This window comes from Mus pahari, chromosome 13 (genome assembly GCF_900095145.1).
Source record: "Mus pahari chromosome 13, PAHARI_EIJ_v1.1, whole genome shotgun sequence".
NCBI lineage: Eukaryota > Metazoa > Chordata > Mammalia > Rodentia > Muridae > Mus > Mus pahari.
In genome coordinates, this window is record NC_034602.1 from 40,531,037 (window position 1) to 40,555,153 (window position 24,117).

At 36.0% G+C, this 24,117-nt stretch overlaps 1 protein-coding gene across 6 annotated transcripts in view; it reads left to right on the forward strand.

Annotated features, from left to right (window-relative positions):
* The window catches only part of Slit2 (slit guidance ligand 2), a 338,233-nt gene that overhangs the window by 194,866 nt on the left and 119,250 nt on the right, over positions 1-24,117 (forward strand). For all 6 annotated transcript variants that reach the window (XM_021210679.2, XM_021210680.2, XM_029545132.1 and 3 more), the window contains exons 5-7: positions 5,969-6,040; positions 18,225-18,296; positions 22,008-22,079. In XM_021210679.2, coding sequence (XP_021066338.1) covers positions 5,969-6,040; positions 18,225-18,296; positions 22,008-22,079 — 216 coding nt within the window. The remainder of the gene's footprint in view (positions 1-5,968; positions 6,041-18,224; positions 18,297-22,007; positions 22,080-24,117) is intronic.

Below are 24,117 nucleotides of genomic sequence, written 5' to 3' on the forward strand. Positions count from 1 at the left end.
GTTGCTTCTGTCTGTCCTGAAGCTGTGTAGCTTCTGTGGTCCATACTCTTGCTTGCGCAAACTGGAGCCTAAGCCTAAGTGAACCAGAGCAAAGATGGCTCTCCTGCCAGCTCAGTCCTTGAGACTCCTCCTGGGCGGACACCCCTCCTTGGGTGGGAAAGGTGCCAGATGACTGGAGCCAGAAAAGGGATCTTTCCCAGAAGCTGTTTCGCTTCTGCAGGCCGCCCTCTCCCTGGCAGTGCACTGGAGCAAAGATCCTTAATGGGTTTTCTTGCTTTTGTTTTTTTTCTGTTGGTATATATGCCTTATAACTATATGCATATGCACAAACACCACATATATAATCCAAAATGAACAAGAGCATTAAAGACACCATTTAGTAAAGATGTTTCAATAGGATGCTAACATGGGTCATAATATTTAGATGGTAGATTTATGAAGTCATGGATTTCTGGATCTCTCTGCTCCCTATTCTTCCTACCTGGTTTGGAACTCAGGGATTGAGCTTTTATTGTTATTGCTCCTAGTTTGTTTTTGTTCTTCAGAGAAGCACCATAGTAAATTCTTATGAATGGTCCTTGGTCCACAGCTTGAAACCATTGCTGAAGGAACTGGAAAAATGCAAGATAGCTATCTGGCTACTGAAGACTCCTCTTATGATAATGGCCAACAATATAAGTTTTGGAGCGCAGCTGAGTCAGGTAAAAGTCCTGTCTCTACTGCATGGATACTAGCAACATGAGCAGTTTGATCATGTAACCTTCATTAAACCTCAGTTTTTCCTCTCCAAAATGAGTAATAGAAATTGCATCCTGATGTGATTCTAGAAAGAACTAAGTAATCCAAAAAAAGTGTTGGCTAGCTGTGAGCAATCACACATTACTTGATCAAACCATTCCAAAATATAGACTTTTTCCCGCTAAGTTATATTGGTAGACTCTCACAAGTATAACTGAGGCAGTACAAAATCTTTTTATGACACTTGGTTGGGACTAAGAATCCCTAGCACAAAGATATGTTAGAAATTAGAGGAAAAAAAGACCTGTATTACTAAGATGCTCATTAGAGACTTCTTGGCTTAGGACTACAAGTTTCTGGAGAATCACAAATAAAGCATAGAGTTGAATTATAAACAAAAGATTTTTTGTCAAAGATTAAGATACATATAGAGGCACAGTAGGAATGCTCTGAAAGAAACCATCATCTGAACATTTAAAGAGACCACAAGGAGTCCAGTATATCTGGAATGGAATATGAAAGAGTATAAATAGATCTCAAAAGCAAGTGTCAAATAATTTCTTTGGGGCTACTTGTACATTTTTATGGTGCTTTGAGCTTTTCTTTGTATTGTATCAGATACTCTGGCATTTGTATCTAAGAAACATCAATCATAGGAAAGCTATCTAACAGCATAGGTTTAGTTGCAGAATATTAAGCTAGTCCATACTAAAAGAGGTCAAGATAACAGAAGGGCAGACAGAAAATTCTGGAAATATTTTGAGCTGGGTGACGTTTAATAATAGATTGTCATTGGATGTAGTAGATGCCCAGATTCTCTGGATTAAGCCTCTGTCAGAATAGTGCCCTCTTTAATTAGGATGAGGAAGACTTTAGGAGAAAGTAGCTTCATATAATTTTGGAGATAGTGTTTATATAAGGTTGGGAGTGCTTTAGAAGTAGTCATAAATCAATACAAGGAGAAGAATTTGGACTGTGTCATTTAAGAAATGGAGAAGTCTGCCAAGCCACTGATATCCTAACAGTGGTCAGGTTGGTGGGGGAGGAAGAGGAGAGGCAGGAGCAAGAGCAGGAGCAGGGGCAGGAAGAAAGGGCTTGACTACAGGTACTGTAGATGTGTTTGGAAATGGGCTGAATGTAGTGAAAAATGAGGTTTAAATGAGAAGCCCAGAGCTTTGTGATTACCAAATGGATCCTGTCTCAGGTATAGTTCTTGGAGGTGTTTTCCATAGTGTTCATGTTAAAGCACACAAACTTCTTGCTGGAATCATGTTACGGTCCACTCATTATCTTCATTATGGAGCTTGGCTTCTGAAGGGAACAGTCTTTGCAGCTACTTCCTGCCATTTTCAGGAAAATGAATAGATTTGACTTTCAAGAATTATAATATTTTCAGAGCTAAAGAGATGGCTCAGCAATTAATAAAATTAGCCACTCTTGCATAGGACCTAGATTTGGTTCACAGCACCTACACAGCAGCTCACAACCACCTGTGACTCCTGTTTCTGGGGACCCTTCCTCTTCTGGCCTCAGGGGCAACAAGAATGTACACAATGCACGTGCTTCTATAAAAGCAAACTGACAAGTAAAGGAAAAAAGAGAATTTCAACTTTTTTTTTTTTCAGAAATGTCACAGCATTGTTGATTTCAGGAACCTCTAAAGTGGTCATTCATCTTGCCTCAATTTCCCAACCTGGCATAGCAGTAGGAACATTTTCTTTCGGGGTTCAGTTTTGTCACCATGTTGTTCAGAAAATTCAAGTGACTGGAAACTCTGCTGAGATGACAGTCATCTTAACTTACATCAAATACTTTCCAACTGGAGCCAACTTCAGATTTTATTGCCTAATGTTCTCCTTTGAAAATCTGTCATATACTGAACACTAGGCAGCTTTTGGAGGTACTGCCTGGCACTTCTTCTCTGCCCGTTACCCCCGCCTGCTCTAAAATTCAATTCCCAGATTAATCTTCCTAAAAATCAAGCCAATCAAGCCATTTCTCTGTTCAAACAGATTTTTACACTCTATTGCCCAGTGATATAATTACACATTTCCTCCATGGTTTCCTCCTCCTAGTCTCTGACTAGTTCTGACGCATTGTGCTTGCTCCGCATAGCTCGAGGAACGATGGTCCACAATTAGGGTTGTCTCCTTGTGCCTTCATTGATCTTCAAGGAACAGAGCAAAGACAGTGAGGTCAGATAACTGCCTTCTAGGCAAAATAATGGCAGTACACATGAAACCAACACTTTTATGATACGTTCATATTTAGTTATTATTCCCATCTTCTTTACTTGAGTTTAAATTTTCTAGAAATAGGAAACTAATTTCACTCAATTATTAACCTTTAATACACAGGCAGAAACTCCACATATAGTGGATAGTAAGTGAGTATATGTAGGAAATAGAAACTATCAGTCATACACACACACACACACACACACACACACACACACACATTCATTCTAATCTACCATTGCACAAATGACATTTGTCAAAGCCTAGGATGAGTTGAAGGGTCTATACCCCAGTATAGGGGAATGCCTGGGCCAGGAAGTGGGAGTAAATGAGTTTGGGAGCAGGGGGAAGAGATAGGGGTTTTTCGGAGGGGAAACTAGGAAAGGGGATAACATTTGAAATGTAAATAAAGAAAATATCTAATAAAAAAAAGAAAAAGAAAGTACTCTCTTAAGTCCATAAACACAGGAAAAGCTGATTCAGTAATCCTTATTAGATGTTCACAAATTTTGGCTCAGTGTTTATCTGCCTATCCTATATGTTTAATAATTAGTCTTCTCGTTAAAAACTGATAACATTTTCAAAAGGTAGGTCCTCTCGTCCAAAACTGAAATAGTAATATCTGCTTTATAACATAGGTATGGTAATTGGAGCATGGGATGTATATTCCTTTTAAGCATCAAGTATTGCTCATGTCAGGAACTTTCTTTCCGGATGAACATAGCACACTCCTCAAAAATGACTTGGGATCTATAATTAAAGCCGCTTAACACAGAGGACCACACACTCACACATGCTTAGACTCCATTCTATGCTGAGGAGCTGTCTATCCAGGGATACAGCTAAATACAGCCATCAGTCTTAGGAAAATATTGAGCTTTGAGCCTCTTAGTCCTTCAAAGGCTTTGGGGGGAAAGAAAGTTGGTGGCTATTAACCAAAGGAAACAGGTCTATGCTCTAGGAATTTGTCATAGGAAATCAATAAAAATAATACAAAAGCCAGGAGCACTATCCCTCCTAAAGACCAGGGTGTCACAGTTATGTTTATTTGAGCCAACAAAGCCTTACTTTCCTCTCCCCACTGAAGTCAGTCAAGAATCTGACTGCAGGGCATGGCAACCCAGCAAAAAAAAAGATTTTGAGGGAAGGAAGGGACCCAAGTTTTAGAGATCAGATGGCTACAGAAGCGAGAGAAAACTCGCAATATTTGCCATCATTGCCTATATGCTTTCTGAAGTATTCCTTGTCTGAGAGGTGGAAGGGGGGAATAATTAGAAATTATAACCCTGTCAGGGACATGACGGTAAAACACAATCATTTTCAGGAACCATGATAGCTTCGTATTCATTTGAATGCCATCTCTTTATTTTCTTCCTTGTTGCTTGTGACATTTTTTTTAAAGTTCTTCCTTTTGTCTTGTGACCTAGTCTGAACAGTTTCTTCCTATATATATATATTCTTAACTCAACATAATTTTTAAAAGGAAGGAAAGAAGTCAGCCCTAATCAATGACAAGTGGGGGAAATCAGCACTTTTTTTTTTAAGGAAATGAGGTTTTATTGCTCTTAAGGATGTACTGAAATTATTGAAAGCAATAATGAGCCACACTGCTTCGGAATGTGCTTCCTGCATCAGCACAAATGGGTACAATTCCTCTTTGAAGTAAAATATGAGATTTTTGTTTTTCCTTCTTCTTTCTCCTTCTCCCCTCCTCCTTCTCCTCTTCCTCCTCCTCTTTCTCCTCCTCTTCTTCTTCCTCCTCTTCCTTCTCATCTTTTCTGAAAGCCTGTATCACTAACATTTATATCTTTACAAATTGCTTAGCAAACACTTTTTTTTTTCATTTGAACATTAAGAATATTGAGATATAAACTCCAATCTCATTTGTTTAAAACTCGGCGTTAATGAGGTCAAGACCACACACTAAATCTCTGCGTCAGCCAGTCGTATCCTCTCCTGTCTTGTGTGACTACAAGCACGTGAATTATGAGCTCTGTGCACAAGCAGCATTGAGGGAGTGTGGAGCGACCTGCTCAATGTGCTTCTGCTCAGTGGAGAACGGCTCAGTTTGTCATCTGCTGGGCATCTGTGGTCAGTAGCTTCAGTGTTCTTTGCAAGAATAGGTTATCTTAGAGTTTGAGTAACTTCATTGGTATTTTCATAGTGTGCTTGATGTTTCAGCTTCTTGCTGTATGCTCATGTGAATAAAACTCAGAAGGCAATTTTCTGTTTTCAATGGCATATCTTTATGTGTATGCATTTGTACTCTATGTGATAAGGCTAATAATTTTTTCTAAGCTCTTAGAATTGACTCTGAACTCTTGGAAGGGAGAAAAATGAATTATTTTATGATGAGCATTTTTTCTCCCAAACTTCTTATTTCAACCCGGAGAGTACTTTTTTCCTTGATTAAAATGTATGTCTTAATTAAATTAAGATGTAAATATACACTCTGTGTTTATGGTTGTAATAGAGGTATTTAGGGAAGACTTTTAATCAGCCTTCTATTAATATTTCATGAAGAAACTTTGTTTTGTTGTTGGATGGGTGTTGCCATATCCATTTTGATATTAGTTAAGTTGCTATGGAAGCTTAGTTATGTGGTCTGAATGTAGTCCTGCTTCTCTAGGAGGCTCAATGGAAACAGGCGATCGTAGACAAATGTTAAATTCTAAAGGGTCCCCTTAAAATTATGAAAAATCTACTGTTTGTCCTAATGAAATATTTTACTTTACAAAATTAAATCCACTATTAAATTAAAATACCATATCTCATAATAGTACAAAGAATTAAAATATGTAATCCAAACTTTAAATTATATTAGAATTACAAATTATTTGTGTGGTAATTTGCTTTGCAGTTAACTATTTTGCCTTTTTGTGTGGTACGGGTACTTTTCTTGGTCTAATTTTTATTTTTCTATTCCGTATTTTGGTTAAATGAAACATGAAATATAATTTCTTAACTCTACCTCTCCTTCATTTTGTTTCTAGTGATCTCAGTGAAAATCAAATTCAAGCAATTCCAAGGAAGGCTTTCCGTGGGGCAGTTGACATTAAAAATCTGTGAGTATCGAAGTATGCCTTAATTTATAGTGCTTTATAAATTATCATATGCTTGGGTCATGTTTACATTTTTAAAACTATCAGAAAAATGAAATATTGATATAGCTTCCTTCTTGTTTTGAAGATATTTCAACAGTAACATAAAATTTTGCCTTTGTAAGGCATTTTGGCAACTCAAGTCATTATACAATTTATTCTTCAATGTGGCGATTAATGTTTTTACATTTTTCAGAAAACTGAAGGTTTTTTTCCAAGTCCTTTCTTATTCTCTTTGTAGTTTCTGGCAGGGGATTCTGAAAGCACGGCAAATAAACTGTTTCTTTTCTTTTGGAAAGCACACATAGCATTTTCTAACTAAAGATAAAGATAGCTCAGAACTGCACATTTTTTTCTGGAGTTTTTAGATGTTAAAAGTATTTTTAAAAAATGATAAATTTCCTTTTTCATTCATGTGTCTTTTTCTCACATCCTTTGCCTCACATCTGTGAAGGACTAGATGAATAAGCACCCCCTTATAATAAGGAAAAGCAGAAAAAGCATATGTGTTTACTTTCCTTGATAAATCTTTAATCTGCTTTCCTGCAAGGTGTTTATGTGCCTTTTGCTCTCGGGCTGCCTGGGAGACACAAGCTCTCTGCAGCAAACCTAATATTGTCAATATTTATCTTTATCAATTCCAAAATAATATGTTAGGCTTTTAAAATGCCTTTTTAGTTTATTTCAAATGTTAAGGGTTAAAATGTTTTCCTTAGCTATTATAGTACCTTGGGCTATATGGATGAAGAGCCCCTGTGTATCAAGAGTAACTCGTATAATTCAATGTTTTTTAGCTAGTCATAAACAGTGCAGGCAAATTTTCAAGAATTAATTGATATTCAGAATTCTCCATGGGAGAATTCAGGACCATTTTTCTCCGGTAGTGACAGTGAGACAGATGTTGTCCCTTGTCAAAGTGGACAAGTGTTGATAAAGCCACAGATTTGGGCCTTTACATCTCCTCAAAAAATGTGTTTTTCTTGACCCTGAATCTCTGCTTTCTGAGTCCACAAGTAATGACAGAAAAGCACAGTTTTGTGACTATAAATATACAAAACCATTAACATTATGACCGTGGTGATTTTTTACGGGCACTTAGACAAAAAGGATTTCTTCTGCTTTCTTTCTGTCTTTACTAGCTAGAACTCTGAGAACGCTTAAGTTGGATTTGCTGACACAGGGTGATACAATCTCTCTCAGTGTATTATGTGTGAATCTGGTATTACTTAAGAATTTCTGGGCCGTATCCACTCAGATTGCAATGGCTACAACTGACCACCCTGGCAGAGTATCACTTGTAACCTTACAATAGTGCTGTCATTAAGTGCTTAATAAAACTCTATTTAAAGTATTCATCAAATATTCAGATACTCTAAGTCACCTGGTGCTCTTTGCCTATAAATTAAGTCTACATGTAGGAGTGTTGACCCATCATAGGGGATTCTTTTTAAATATGTTTTCTCCATTTAACCCAAAACATAAGTTCAGAGATTAAGTGAAAGTGAGAGAATACGCCAGCTGCCATGAGAAATGAACATTTTAAACCTCCCCACATACATTCATGAGTTTTTCTTTCAAATTCAAAGACTGTTACATATGCTGCACAAGGAGGGTAGGATTACAGCGTCAGACAGTGTTGCTATATTTTGGATTTCCAGACATAAGCAATCATCGGAACCTTCTTGTTCCAAAGTATTTAGTTTCATAAAATGAATAATAGTTATTTAGGTTTGTTGTGGTTATTAGGCAAATGATACATGAAAACCTTTTAAACCAGTAAAAATGCTAGGAAACTATAGTATTATGTTTCATTATAAAAGTATTCAATGAATGATTACTTAAAGCTGTCCACAAACATGCGACTTACAAAGGAGACAGGTTAGTAGAATATAAGATAAATTTCAATATGAGAATATAATGAATATATTATTTAAACATGCATATGATTCTTCTATTACGAATTGATTAGACCTGGACCTTCAAGTTGAAAAAAATACACATGAAAATATTAGATGAACATGAAATAAAACAATGATTTATAAATGAGAGATCAAATACTGTAAGGTGGACCAACTTCAAGTATTACTATAAGTTGTCAGAGAGATCTGGAAGAAAATTTAGAGTAGGGCATAAGATAGAGTCATGTAATGTGTGCTGCTGAACTGTATATAGGTGAAAATTGAGAAAGAACTTCTTATAAATGCAAAGTGTAATGGAGTTTTAGTTTATTTTATGAGTATAAGAAATGGAATGTGAGCCGGGCGTGGTGGCGCACACCTTTAATCCCAGCACTCGGGAGGCAGAGGCAGGCGGATTTCTGAGTTCGAGGCCAGCCTGGTCTACAGAGTGAGTTCCAGGACAGTCAAGGCTACACAGAGAAACCCTGTCTCGAAAAACCANAAAAAAAAAAAAAAAAGAAAGAAAGAAAGAAAGAAAGAAATGGAATGTGTTTGTGTTTGAATGATGTAAGAAATGGAATGTGATTGTTTTTTATGAAGTAAGGCAGCGATGAGACACAAGGGACCCACATGTCGGAGATGCTGACTGACAGCTTCCGCAGAGTCTGCTTTGGAAATTTAGGTTTCCGCAGACGAAGGGAAGCTTAAGAGACAGTGTAGACCTGAACGGTGACACTAAAATAAAGGGGGAGACTCCTGTCCTCATCATCTTCCGTGAAGTAATGCAAAAGAAAAGAGGAAAACACCCTGAATTTTGTAAAAATTTAAGTTTCTAATCAGCATAAATAGCTAAAAGAAACTTTTCTGTTAAAAGTCATCTCAAACCACACTGTCAAAAAAAACAAATAAATTCTCATTTCATGGGACAGGGTATAAAGTTTTTTTCTCATTCAAACAGGGGCAACATATCTTCTGTTTTTCAAGTATAAAGTTTAATTTTCACTATTCTTAAACTACTAGCCACAACTTTCAGTGAATCAGTTGCATACTATATAGTGCTGAGTGGGACAGAAACAGGATTGTTTGTTTTGTTTTGTCATCTTCATTGTGCCTCTCTGTTCGCTTCTAAGTGGGTTGTTCTGCATGGTGTCCCAATGGAGTCCTGCACAATCATTCAGAGGTAAAAAGAGAAAAATCAGCTCAAGCAGCATGTGATGTCCCTTAGCAGTGCCAAGACCCAGGCTGATGGAGCACTGGCTCTCTGCTGTCCCACCCTGGAGCACTGGCTCTCTGCTGTCCCACCCTGCCCCAGTATAATAAGGTTTTTCAGATTTTCCACTTTGGGGCCTGATGCAAAACAGTTTCCCATTAGAAAACAAGGTTTCTAATGATAACACTTGATTTGCCCTTGAGGTCTGGCTAAATATGCTCAAGTTGGCATCTTGACAATATAAAATGGATGCTGTGGAAATGTTGCAAATTAGAACATTTTATTTCCCTTTCTCCAGGCAAGCCTTGCTTAAACTAGCCAGGACAGATGAGCATTCATCTTGGTCTTAAGAGTCTCAGGGGAGATTAACTAACTTTTTTTTGTTTTGTTTTGTTTGCTTATATATATTTATTTGATGGCTGGATTAGAGTGGTTTTAGTATTTTGTCTTGTTGCCTCTTTTTCCCACCAATCACAACTTATATCAGTTACCTTTGTCTCGACATTTTAGACTGTCAGATATTAAACAAACCATATTATAAACATATTATAAACAAAACCATATTATAATATCAACAAAATAATTCATTTACTAACATTTCCAGAAGCAATATTCATGGGATTTCCATGTGTGCTTTTAAAGACACAAAATAGGACCTGTTGGTACCCTGTCATTACCAATGGATGATTCTTCAAATAGTTAGCCAATGCTTGCAGAACATGTCTTTAGAGGCTTTGTATATATAATTAATAGGTTTAATGCTGAAGTCACAAAGTTTGCTCCCCCATAATCAAATGCCAAAAGGAAACATTACAACATACAAGGTATTTTTTTTCAAGCACCTGATTGGATATTCCCACTTAATCTTTTCCTCTTAGAAAATATTACTAGTTAGGCTCACCTTATTTTTTGAAAGTTATGATTTTATTTTTGTAGGTGTGCTTCATGGGTTCAGATATGTCTTAAGGGTCCTTGATTTTATAAGAAAAAAAAAATCCTATTTGTCCTCGGACTTTGATGAAAAGTGGGATAAAGACATAAACTTAGGAAGGAGACGAGTTAGTTGTAATTTTTTATATCACAAAACTCAGGTTAGCTACTTTGCTCTCTTATTTGGGAATGAATATTAAAAAATAATCAAACTCTTGTAAGAATTGCATTAGCCACCGTGAAAAAGAAAGCACCTTGCTGTTTCTTCTTTCTTCCTTCTGGTACACATTTTAAAGGTATGCTCTGTGCAGTTTTTATCCTACTTTCCCAATGTACATCCTCTTTGTGTTGGCTTGCAACTTTCCAACTCCACTTACCTCAAAGCTATGAATTTTATTTTCCTTTTTTTATATGAAAGAAATCATTCCCGGTGCTAAAAAAAAAAAAAAAAAAGAAAAGAAAAGAAAAGAAAAGAAAAGCAAAGCAAACAAACAAAGAAGCAAAACTCAGCTTTCCGTAAGAGAAAATGAACTGTGTTTTTCATGGGCACCGAAGAAAATATTAATATAATTTCATGTGCACTCATCTATAAGCAAATGTATAATTCACAGAATGGTTCAGGATGATTTTCTTTAGGCAATTCATCGCTATATTTGGACAATAAATATGCAGGACCATGACACTTTGGAGAAAAATCATCCAATTTGGACACACTGTTTATTGACGAGCAGTAAAGGGAATTAATCTGTTGTTGCAAATCCACATACATTGCATAGAAACATTATTGTTAACTGAATTGCTGTCACCTTTCTTTTTCTAGTCCCATCTTGTTTGAGTTCAGTTTTACTCTTCAATGAATCCTCTCTAACCCATAAAATGCAATTGCAACCAAGTTTATCTAGGTATATCAAAAGCCTAACATATTGTGTGGCTTTTACCTTTCCCTCACTTAAACCTCTTTCCTGGTATGTTTCTTCACCATTATTTACATAATTCATGCTGACTCATGAACAACAGTTTGCCAGATAGAATAGAACTAAGATGTAACGATAAAGGAGAAGAATGTATGAATTCTCTATCAGTGTAAGAGATTTCATCACCTGTGCTGTAAATCCTAATTACAAATACCCTCTCTAGTCAGTTTCTAAGTTTACTTCATTTCAAACTTATCTTAAAAATAATAGCCTTTAACAATCTATTGAAAATTGAAGCTGTTCATATCCAGCTCTCTCCTAGTGGCTTTCATTCAGGTCCGAGGCTAGAAATACTTTGAAACAGAAACTTTTTCTTCAGTGATAGGGATGGTGTGTTTGTTTGTTTGTTTTTAATTCTCTCATATATTATGTTTCCACATTATTTGCCCCTCCATCCCACATCACTCCCTTTTTCCCAGATCCAATCCTCTATTTTCCTTGAGAAAGGGCAGACCTCCCAGGGATATCAACCAAATGTGGCATATCAAGTTGCAATAAGACTAGGCACTTCCCCCTCATATTAAGGCAAACCAGTAGGAGGAAAAAGGATCCAAAAGCAGACAAAAGAGTCAGAGACAGCCTCCATCCCCTCAGTTAGGGGTTCCATGAGAAGACCAAGCTACACAGCTGTAACACATACGCAAGATCAGACTCATGCAGGCTTCCTGCTTATCGATTGAGTCTCTGTGAGCCAAGATGATTTGATTCTGTGGATTTTCCTGTGGTGTCCCTCTTTCTCCAACGTTTTTCCTCCCCGTCTTCCTCAGGGTTCCCACAAGCTCTGCCTAATGCTTACATTAAAACCCAAGGGAAATAAATAGGTCCTAGACTCTTCTGAGCCACCTACAGATAGTTCTTCAAGCAAATGATAGCAAGCAGTGAGTTTTTATGGGTGTCAGCCCTCACACACGTGGTGCCTATAGCCCCAGATGACAAATACAAATGCAAGATAGTTGGTGAAAAAGAAATGGGTGGGGCCTGGTCAGGATAAGCAGGTCCCAGTCTTAGAATCTTGGGCACTCCCCATGGTCCTGCAGCCTGAGTCTTTTTCTTCATTCCCAAGGCACCAGAATTGTGACCAACCCAACAACTGTGATGAGGTAACCAACATCAAAACTCTTTTGTTTTCTATTTTGTTTTGTCTCCATTGTGCTTGAAGCCACCTTCAGTAATGGTTTTTCTTCTGTGACTAGATAGTGTATGCAGTGTATCTTCAAAAATGCCCGCAAAACAGAACACAATAAAGCAAACAAAAATACAGGAAATGATGGTTGATTTTGACTTCCCATGCACCAACTTACAATACCAAAGCTAATATGTCTAGGTTGGCTACTTTGTTGTTCAGTGAGACAGAACATACCTTCAGATTTCATGTGTCTCCAAAGTGGGCCAGAACACTTTGTTACCTCTGAACTATTGCAACAGCCTCCTAATTAATTGATTTTGACCTCCAAGCTTTAGTCTCATTAGATAATAGTAACAAAGATCCTAGATATTTTCTCCATGGTACATTCATTTTACATTCTGGTGACCAGGTTCAAACTCCTCTTATTTATTATCAGGATGAGTTTGTTAAATATACTAAAGCCAAACTATATGAATAAAGCAGACCATGGCCTTAGTTCCATATGGACAATAAGAATATAGAGTTTAACTTAAGAGAGCTTATTGAATGTTATCTGGTGTCTGTACACATTTTAATTAGTTAGAATGTTCTGACTGTGACAAGAACTTACTGCTTCGAGCCATTGTTTTTCTATAGAAGCTCTCTGTTCCGCCCCAAATATCTCTGGTCCTGAAAACATTCCCTTAACCGTATAGTGCTTGTTCTCACAATTTGTTCCCATGGAGCTGCTCTTTCAACTATAAAACTCTATTGCCATTTGAGGAGAGAAAAAGATATGACCACTTTGATATGATATAAAGCTGGAAATTGAATCCAGGGCTTAATGCATGCTAGGCAAACATTCTACCTCTGAGCCACATCTTAGAACATTTTATAGATATACTTTTTTTCTGCACTCATTTAACTCCCTCCACGTAGAGGAATCATAGCCGTTTCTGAAATACATTACTTCTTTGAATCCTGGCCATCTATTTCTTTAAAACTCCACTTGAAGCAGAAAAGCACTGTGAGTTTCCTTCCTTTACCTCCTGGGCAGTGCATGAGGATTTGAGAAATATATCGATCTCGATTCCAATCAAAGCTAAACACAGTATTTGCTGCTGACGGCATAGAAGTTCTTAGACTTTTTGAGTCTTATTATTCCATCTATGAGATTTACTTTCTCACATTACTATGATGGGTAAAGAGAATGTATACAGTCAGCCTCCAACAGTCTTAGTCTCTAATCGTTTCCTCACTATTGTCTGTTACAAAGTATTTCATTTAATCTGGCTAATTGTTTCTTTTTCTCCATTCAAATAGCAAATGCATATAAATTTATGATATATCACAGCCTAATAAAATTTAAGGTTACAATTACTAGGATACACAAAGTATTGTCTAAAAGACTGTATATCAATTAAATATCAGATTATGCAAAATCCCAGGTTTTGAGAATAGATTTTTACCTTATCATCTAAGACCCCAGGATCAGATTCCTGAGAGTGAGCTCTTGTTCTGAGAGAAGTCATGTGGTTATTGAAATTGATATTCGAGATGTTTATTGATATAGTTCAAATTGTGCTATTTTCACATTTTATATATTATTATTTAAATTATGAAATGTGGTTTAAATAATGGTTGGCATGGATTTGTATACTTTGGAACTTATATGCACTTAAATTTTGAATTTACCTTTATGGAAAAATTCTATACCCATTTTAAGAGATGTTAGTCTCTTTTCTTCCTTGATGATTCATTTTTTTTAAATCATCTTTCTTTACATTATAAAACATCTGACCACTTTGTGTTGCAAATTGTCTACAATTTTAGAGTCTTTTATGTTATAATAGCAATATAAATGACTCACAAGTATTAGCTCCTGAAATGAAGAAATACAACAAAATTTGGGCATTTTCATATTTACTTCATTGAGAAATTGAAGGTTCTTTCCTGAACCACACATTATTTTATTATAATTTTTAATGCTCTGTAATATTTCATAGTTAATTGTACTTAACATGTTCTAATTCTTAGGAAAGAAAGCCAATTAGTAATTGAGCATTATTACCTGGAGGCTACAGAAATGTACATACTGGCTATGGATAGAGATACAATCATCTAAATTTAACACTGTGAAGTAAGTTGTATAAATTTAATTAAAATTCAATACGGTAGCTAAATTTTAAAGAAAGGAAATAGGAAAAATTAGCAGTAATACAGCATCTCTAGCTGTATTGTGTTTAACTATTTTGCTTACTATACATACTTTAGACTTAATTTTCTTCCCCCCCCCTTAATTTTCAAACATGATGTATTACTAACATTAATTAGACTCAGCATCTATTTATTATGAAATAAAACCAAACCAGCTTCATAAATTCTATGTATGAGTCACAGAGTGTATTATTCAGTGGCTGATTCTACTGTGAAATGGTGTTGTCTCTCACTACAACCTCCAAAGCTAGGAACCATCAAAGGGGAAGCCTGGGGTTTCCCGGGAATCAGCGGATCTTTGTCCACCACTGACAAGAGAATCATATGACTTGGTGCTTAGCAAGATGAGGATGAAGAAACTGATTCTTTGCAACCTCTCTCTTTGTATGAAACCATGTGGAGCTTGAAAACACAAACCCACAGACTAGGACAAGGTTGTAGCAACCAGAGAGGAGACTTCACAGTTGAACAGAAGCAAAGGGAAGGTTTTAAAATGGAAAATATAAAGAAAAGACACAAAAGCCCCAATATTTCATGTTGACTGAAAGTCTAAGAAAACTTAAACACACTAGTTAGTGTCTGTTCAAATGAATATGAAAATCTCCACATGGTGAGAAAGAAGCTCACGTACAATGAAAGCATCCGACAATCTTGCCTGCTCTCTCCTTAATTGTCTTCTCAATTGAACTCTTTAAAAGACTCAACTTTTTTGGCTAAATAATTAATTGAAACTGGATTCATTCACCCATGACAACTCCATGTTACAAGATTGGACCCTTTCCTTGTTTGCAGAAAGAACAAGCACTCAAGGCTTGAAGGGCACGGGAAAGGGATATGAGCAGAGTGAGAGAACCAAGGTGCGGGAAAAGAGTCCAGAAACCCTAAAATAAATTACACTATTGCACAGTTTTGACACAGTTTATTTTGAACCCTGTAGACAAAAATGTAGTCCTGCACAGAGGTTTCCTCACGAGCAATCATGCAGGACCAAGGTTTTCTGTAGCCTCTCACTTGAATATAACAAAATTCACAATCGATGAGCAAATTATTGTCCCGTTTGCTTTTGCTTATCTTTTCTTTCTCATATTTCATCTTTAGCAAATATGTGATTTACGATTTGGCAACATTCATTTAAAAAGTATAAGAAAAACATATCCCATGAATCTCAAACATTCTTAATATTTTTTACCATAGGAGATATTTATATACTATCAAGAGCAACTTGTAACCATACATGATACAAAAAAAAAAAAAAAAAAAAGTTCAAAGTTTCAGCTATAGTGCAGATTCTGGCATAAAGAAAGTGATGGGTCGCTCAGTCCTTGTAGAACAAGACTTGCCTGACGGCTTTCTGCCATGCTCTAGATTCCCCTTGGTGCGTTGTATGCATGATTTAAAAGAAGCTGTGTCAGCGCTGATTTATACATTGACAGCTAAGGATAAAAAGATATGGGCAAACATACAGCTCACCCTTTTACAGATTAACCTGGAGACTGCATTAGGCAAATTTGATAGCATTAAAAGATTTTGCCAATTTGTCTGGAAACAATTTCTCTTTTGTAACCTGTCAAGGGTAACACTTCATGCCACTGTACTAATTTAAATGGCTCTGATAAATTGTTCAAGGGGTTAGAGAATAGTAGTGTAGATGTATATTTAGCACTTTGAAATAAAAAGGCTATTAACTTAATTGTTAAATGAATTTAATCTTTAAAAATCAAAAGGGCTCAAGGATCTAAGTGTTTTCTTGGAGCCACAGCAGCCATATTATATCATGAGGATTTAAATGTCTTCCTGGAAAATGAAATTACACTTTTGCATTACTTCCTAATAAGTGGGGAAAGCTTTCAACTATTACAGTAGTAAGAGTCCTGGCTCGTATTGAGGGAAAGCTTAGATTTATAAATTCAGCGAAACTGTATCATTCCCAAGATTGGCATGCTTTTATATTGTCCTGTAATATTATTTATGCAGCATCAACCTAGTAATGTCTATGTTGGTGTCCCTTGAAGACTTGTTTAAAATGAAATGTGGGATTCAGAAAATATCTCCTACATATGTAATTTCTAAGTAAGTGATCTAAAAAGGGCCTCTCTGAAGGTCACCAGATGAAATCTCTGCACCCCAATTCAGTAGCCATGTGATAGAACCAGCTGTTTTACAGAATGTTCAACCAGTTTTGTAAGAGCCATCCCCCAAAGTAAATTAGACCTCTTGGTGAATTCTGGACTTGACAAGGATAAGATACATATATATGACAATTATAATCTCACACTTGTATGTCCACATTCCCATATTCATCATAGAGGGGTAACATGTCACTTCTACTTCAAATGAAGCATTAAAATGTGTTTTCTCCAGAACTTTGTCTCTAGTTGCACATGTAGCAGAGGATAGCCTAGTCAGCCATCAACGGGAGGAGAGGCCCTTGGTCTTGCGAAGATCATATGCCCCAGTACAGGGGAATGCCAGGGCCAGGAAGCAGGAGTGGGTGGGTTGGAGAGCAGGGCGGGAGGAGGGTATAGGGCCTTTCCGGATAGCATTTGAAATGTAAATGAAGAAAATATCTAATAAAAAATATGTTTTCTCTACTGGAAAATAATATCTATAAGCCTCAAGATACCAGTGTCCAAATTGCTTGTTGGAAATAGGAGTTGAGTGTAGATAGTATTTATTTATTTCAAGAATGTAAATTTTTTTTTAATTATTCTCTCATACAATATATGACTACTAAAGTTTCTCCTCCCTCCATTCATTCCTCTTAGCTGGCAACCTCATTCTTCCCTGCATAAAAAGTAAAATTTTAACATGAACAATAAATTTTTAATTTCAAACACAAACATCAGGGAAAAATGCAAACAACCAACTTTGAAACATCACTTCCACTGAATTTGTGTTCAGTGTTTAAAACACTGATGAAGAAATATTTGTATGAATTTTTAGATTATTTAATGTACTAAAATGACAGGTATAATTATATTCATATTCTATATGCTGTTGCAATGAAATACTTATAGTTGATTTTTTGTTCTTGTTTTGTGGCTAAAATTAACATCAAATTTTTATTTACATTTTAATGAATTCATTCCTAATATTGAATAAATTATTTTCTCCGAGAATCACGTTCTGAAAGTTGCTTAACTCAAAAACTTACAGGCTAACAGTGCAGGGAATTTGCATGTAATAATAAATGCAACTTTAGAAGGGAGTGATGATCCGCACATAAAGACTTCACGCTTGTAATGTGTGGTCTTGGGTGGGCATAGTGGGGAGATGTGTACCACTGTTCCTTGCTTTCAGTTTGGAGTCCGTTAAGAAGACAGCCTTTAAAAGATGAAAACCTGAAAGTGGGCTTACTCCTTGCCAAGGATAGTGAAATTAACATGCAGCTGGGCTTCTCTGATAAATGGATTCAGTTAGGTCACTGAGGGGGTGCATGTGACATTAAGTGATTTACAGCCCTTTACCTTAATGAAATTGTTTCAGCAAGATGACGCTGAAAGCTCTTAATGGATAGCTTTTCTTGATGTAATGAAATTGCATTCCTATGGCATTTAATATAAGGTGCAGTTATTATTTACTGGAGCTTTCCAAGAGCTGCTATTTGCCCAGACAGTTCGGGAACAAAAAGAGCTCTCAGTAGCTGCTCAGGGAGGGCGGGATGTCTTGTGACAGTCTTTAGCCGATGAGTGTATGTGAAGGAGCATTTCAGGAAATGGTCAGAGCTTCAGTGCCCCTTCAGAAGTCTTCAGGTCTCCTGCACCCTGCTTCTGCTCCTTCCTGTTACATGGAGTCTGTTTAATCTGTTTAACAGGCAACTGGATTACAACCAGATCAGCTGCATTGAAGATGGGGCGTTCAGAGCTCTACGAGATCTGGAAGTGCTGTGAGTACTGCTTATTTCTCTCACTCTTCCTGGGAGCATGTCTCTAGAGTGACAATGTGATGTCTTAGCTACTGCCTCATAGTCTATTGTCAAAATGTTCTCCTACAAGAAACTACTTACTAAAAAACTTGTGAGAACACAGAAGACTGAAGATGTGTGTGGGCAAAACCATGCTTACAACTCTATGTAGACATTTTGTATTTAAGAACACTCGAAAGATCAGGGGTTTTTATTTTGTTTTGTGTTTGTTTTAGTAGAATATCTTCATAATTGGTAGTTCTTTCTGAAGTTGCCAAATTTCTAAATAGTACGATATATACTAATATAATTTGTGGTTAGTATGGAAATGTGTTCTTATTTAATCATGCAATTTCTCATTTTTGTTTGTTTATTTTGAAATTGAGTTTTTTAATTTGAATGAGCCACCGATGAGATCCATTTCCAAGCCTTCACTTCTATTCTCCTTGAGTAAAAGAGATTTCTCTGTGCTTTATTCTTCTCTATAACATAGTAAGAAACCTGCATTGCTGAGTGTAAAGTGTGTTTTGATTTTCTCATCAATTTGTTAAAAGTTGTACAGAAATTATCAAGTCCCCGCCACCATAAAAAATTGGGTGGTGTGGTTATTTATTTGGAGATTTTTGAGTTGTTGAAAAAATATTATGAAGATGAAAAATTTTTCAATAAAGGTAACTTATTTTAATAATATTTTATGTGATCAGTATTTGTATTACAAATTAAAGTACAGTTTCTACCTGCCTCCTGATTGGGGTTATATTAAAGAGTTGATAAAAATTAATCGCAAGTGTTTCTCATGTTCCATACATGGAAGTCATCTTTATTGCTATTGACAAAAACTCCTTTTTTCTTTTGGAAAGACAGAGTGCTTACATACACTGTAGTTTAAAGCCACTTTTTAACCTGTGTGCAAGCAACTGTGCTGCCTATGTGAAGGGGTGGGGTCAGAGGGTGGGGTCAGAGGGGATGAGAGTGCACGAGAGAAAAAGCAACTGTCAGCTCCACACATAGTAACATTTTACATATATAGAAAATAACTATGCATTATTTTTGAAAGCCAGTCACTTTGCATATTGTCATTTTCATCTCGGTAAAATTTCCAAATATTGACATTTGCAGAAAACATTACTGTGCCACATGTTAAATAAAAATCTAAAATATTAGGAGTAGACTCCTAATTTCATCTTAAAGAGATACTTAATGATTAGAGCCTATTTGCAGATAAAAATAATTAAAATTTTGCAATACAAGAAAATGTGGGTGTCTTTTAAAAATATTAAAAATTTTTTTACTGTAAAGTGATGTCATGAATGTAATCTTGTTATGCACATTTTGAAGATAATATATTTAATCCATTTAAACAATTTTTCCATAATATGGTTGGTAAAGGAAAATAAAACTTTTTGGAGAAGATTAAGCTATCAAGTAGACCCATCCTAAGGAATCTTCCTGCAAGAGAGTGGCAGAGTTCTGACCCTGTAGCATCTTGTCTTCTGACCTTGTGTGAAAAATGGAACAATAGCGACTTAACCTTCATCTGGGATTCCAGATTCCCAGGATTTTTTATTTGCATTTTAATTTTATTCCATGAGCATATTTGATTGTCTGATAATGTTGAGGCTAAACTAGAGAATATGTTGGAATCATGCTGATCAATGACAAAACATCTGGATGAGGATTTTTAGATAATTAATAAAGTCTGCAATGGCAAGAGAAAAGTCCTGGCAGATGAGAGCAAAGTCAGTTCATCGCTCATAGTAAACTCTATCCTTGCGGAATTCTGGTGCAGAATATAAAATTAACCACATATTTTCTTACTATGAAGAGAAAGTCCCAAAACCATTGAAAACTTTTTTCCATATTTGGACATTAGACACAGAAATGAAATGAAATTGCTAGTTTTACAGATTTCTCTTGCCTACAATATAGATGTAATTCAATTAAATGCAAGCATAGTGAGTCATATCCATTAGGTACCAGACTTTCTGCCAAGTCCTGCTCTAGCTTGGCACTAAGAAAGAAGAGTAGCAAATTCATACTCAAAGCCCTACCATACCTTTCATATTTTTGCATCAAGACATCGTTTTCTATTAAATATATTCCCGTAACAAAGAGCAAACTTTGAAAAAATAAATTGGCATATACAAAGAAGAACATATTCATAAAGCTTCTCCCCAAATCAAATTTCGGCATACCTTGTACCCTCAAAGATTTAGTTATGTTGAGTAAGCATAAATTTTGAGAGTGGAAAGGCATGTCAGTTGAAATCAAGACCCTTTTGGAACTGACACAACTACAGAGATGAATTAGACAAACAAAAGGTACTTAGTGTTGGTAAGGATAAAAGGGATTTTTTTTTTTTTTCTTGAACTAGTCTTGGGTCATGTGAAAGTGATGCTAGTCCAGTTACCTGGGTTGGGCAGGAGAGAGATGTGAAAGCGGAGAGTTATTTGAGTGGATTGTCAGGATACTCAGGTTTCTGCCCATGCAAACGAGGTACAGAGAAGGTCCAGGTGGATGACATTTGATCCTCAGGAAGTGTTTGCACATAGATCTTTAAACTGAGCAGTCTGTGAAGATCAGACAAGGACCATAGATGAGATGAGTAAACAAAATGGAATGGGCAAGAAAAAGAGACCGTACGTTTCCTTATGCGGTCTCCAAACACACTTGAGTATGGCTTTCTTTTTCTCTTGAACGCTTAATGTTTCCTCTAATCGCTGTATTGAAGCCTATATCATAATATGTTTAATAAAACCTCTATCTTTTGAAAAACAGCAGACTGACAATGGAGGACAGTGAGCTCTTTAGTAAACTAAAAATGATATTCTCTGTTGACAGACCTAATGTTCAGTTGTTTGTTGCCCTGGTACTATGGAAAATGACCAAACAGTCTGACATGCTCAGGAACCTTGAAATGAAAATTTTTATATAAAATTACTACTAGTTAATTCTACTATTTCATTTTGTGGTTCAAATGTATTTGAGGTAGATGGCGTACATTTGCGAACCATCTCTATGCAAACCATCAATGACTGTTATTAATGGTCAGGCAGGGTATTTTCCAGGTTTCTGACTATGTTATAGATAAGAATAAAGCACAGAGAAATCTCTTTTACTCAAGGAGAATAGAAGTGAAGGCTTGGAAATGGATCTCATCGGTGGCTCATTCAAATTAAAAAACTCAATTTCAAAATAAACAAACAAAAATGAGAAATTGCATGATTAAATAAGAACACATTTCCATACTAACCACAAATTATATTAGTATATATCGTACTATTTAGAAATTTGGCAACTTTAGAAAGAACTACCAATTATGAAGAAATTTCACCTGGAGTGTCTATCAGTATAAAATTCCACCGACACAAATTAAACAAAGATGTGTAAACTGCAGTTTTCTAACTGAATCTCTGCTGGTAAGCAGGCTTGCTAGTATCATATAGTGAAAATGTTCTTACCGAAGTTGTACGTGTATGACAAGTGTTAAATAAAATCGAATGCGTAGTTATGTGCTGAAGTATGGAGGCGAGTCAACATCTTTTCTCTAAAATATTGAATTCTCTATATCATCTCTGCCATTAAATTAGTTGTTTGCTTAAATGCACTCATGAGTTGTTTTTGATGCTAATATAAAATGATCACTTACTTCCCATATCTAACTAAAATTTTTAACTTTTTTCTATTCTACAGCACTCTGAACAATAACAATATTACTAGACTTTCAGTGGCAAGTTTCAACCATATGCCTAAACTTAGGACATTGTAAGTAGTCAACATGTACAGAAAGATGGTTTAATTAATTAAGGCTGTTTCTTCAGTACAACTTTTATTGAGTAGACTATAGGACCGCTCGTTCATTATTGCACAGGCAAGGAAAGAGCAACTTGAGAAGTCGAAAAATGCTATTTTAGCAAATGCACTGTTATTCTGAAAACTTGAAGACTTCCTCATAAATGATATGCATTGCATAAAGTTTGGAGGAAAATAAACATTTACTTTGAGCTATTGTAGAGGTCACATTTCATTAAGAAGTGGAAGGCTCCTTGATTGGCTGTCAGAAATGATAAATGGGAAATCTTTATGATTTTATTACTGTATTAGAAGCAGACCTAATACAGCTAAATTGTGCTTCAGTGTTCTCTGTAATGTAAAGTCAGGGCATCACCCACTGGTGCTTGCATAATTAAAGCTGCGTCAGCATTTATATTTAAAAATATATATTCCCAGGGATACACACAGTCATTAAGATATTTTGGTGAAATAATGTATGAGCTACAGCTACTTTTCTCTTTCACTGGGAAAAATTAATCATAAAATCCCAAAGCGTAGATATCTAATTTTTGTATTTTAAGCTGTGGATCTCTGATGAACTGGGTCTCAAAGTCACTGAAACCCGAGAAGTGATTCCTCAAAACCCGAGAATAAAATCTAAGACCTGGGCTTCGGGTGGGGAAATGTAATTTTTTTAATCAGTTAAGTCTATTTTGATTACGTTTTCAAAATAGTTCTCATTTTTAAATAGTACATATCCAAGGCTGGCATGAGAGTGCTCAGGTGTCACCCCATCATTTGAGTGATGAGCTAGGAAGCTTGGGTATTCAGGGCTAACTTCTGCTACCTAGAGAGGTCAAAGCACAGTGGATTGCAGGAGATTCTCTCTCATACAGATAAGGAAAATACATGAATAAATAAGCATTCAAGTAGCTTTTAATTGAAAACACTCATTTTATTTCTTTTTATTATTATTATTTCTTAAATAAATACCCATTGAGCTGTGTGTGACAGCACAGGCCTTTAATCCAATGCTAAGGTAGCAGAGACAGGTATAGTATGAGTTGAAAGCCAGTCTCTCATCTCCATAGTAAATTCAAAGCTAAACAGGGATGCACAGTGAGACCTTACCTTAAGAAAAACAAAAATGGGACATTGAATTATAAACATTTTAGCACCTTGACAATACTAATTTAAAAACCATATTCTATTCCCCTATGAGAATGAGATTAATTAAGAGCCTTACTTATTTCAACCACATTTGACAAAATCTGTTTTTATATGAACTTTATGTAATGCATGTGAAAACAAATCATGCTTTTAATCCCGAAAAACAATAAAAACACTGAAAGTCTAAAGCAATCTATTACTACATTTTAGTGTCCTTACCGGTGGGTAGCCATATGCTAGCTTGTCTTCCCAATAAACTTTAAACTGTTTTGAGTCTGTTCCTCACTCCTTATTTGGTGTGGGCGTGGTAACAGACCGTGCTTAGACGCATATATCTGGAAAGGGTTTTGGAGAAGGGACTAGAGGTTACCAGCGTCAGTGTTTCAGATTCTCAGCAAGCTGAGGAGATGCTCACACACCTTTCCCACAAGCTAGTGTATGACCTTAGTGTACTCCTAATAGTTTTGATGCAAAGCAGCCTGGTTCATGTTTACAGACTCAAGGAGAAGAAAGCCATCAGGTTCCCTTTTGGTTAACTCATTTTTTTTTTCCTTATGGCATTATTGGTACTTAAAAATTCCATTTTTTTATGCTCTGATTATCTTTCTAGTCTGAGTTCTGTATTTTACGATCCATTATCATTATTGGGTTAGAATTGAACACATCAGCTAAAAGGGGCTAAAATGGTTTCACTGTGTCATAGACAATTCTAGGAATGATGCTTTGATTTATAGCATTAGATGCCCCATTCTTTAGTATAAGCAAACATAAAAGCCAGTTTAAAGTCATTTACCTAATTTAGTGGATACATTTGCATGATATTTTATTAATGGAGATATACTATTGGCAATTTGGAAAA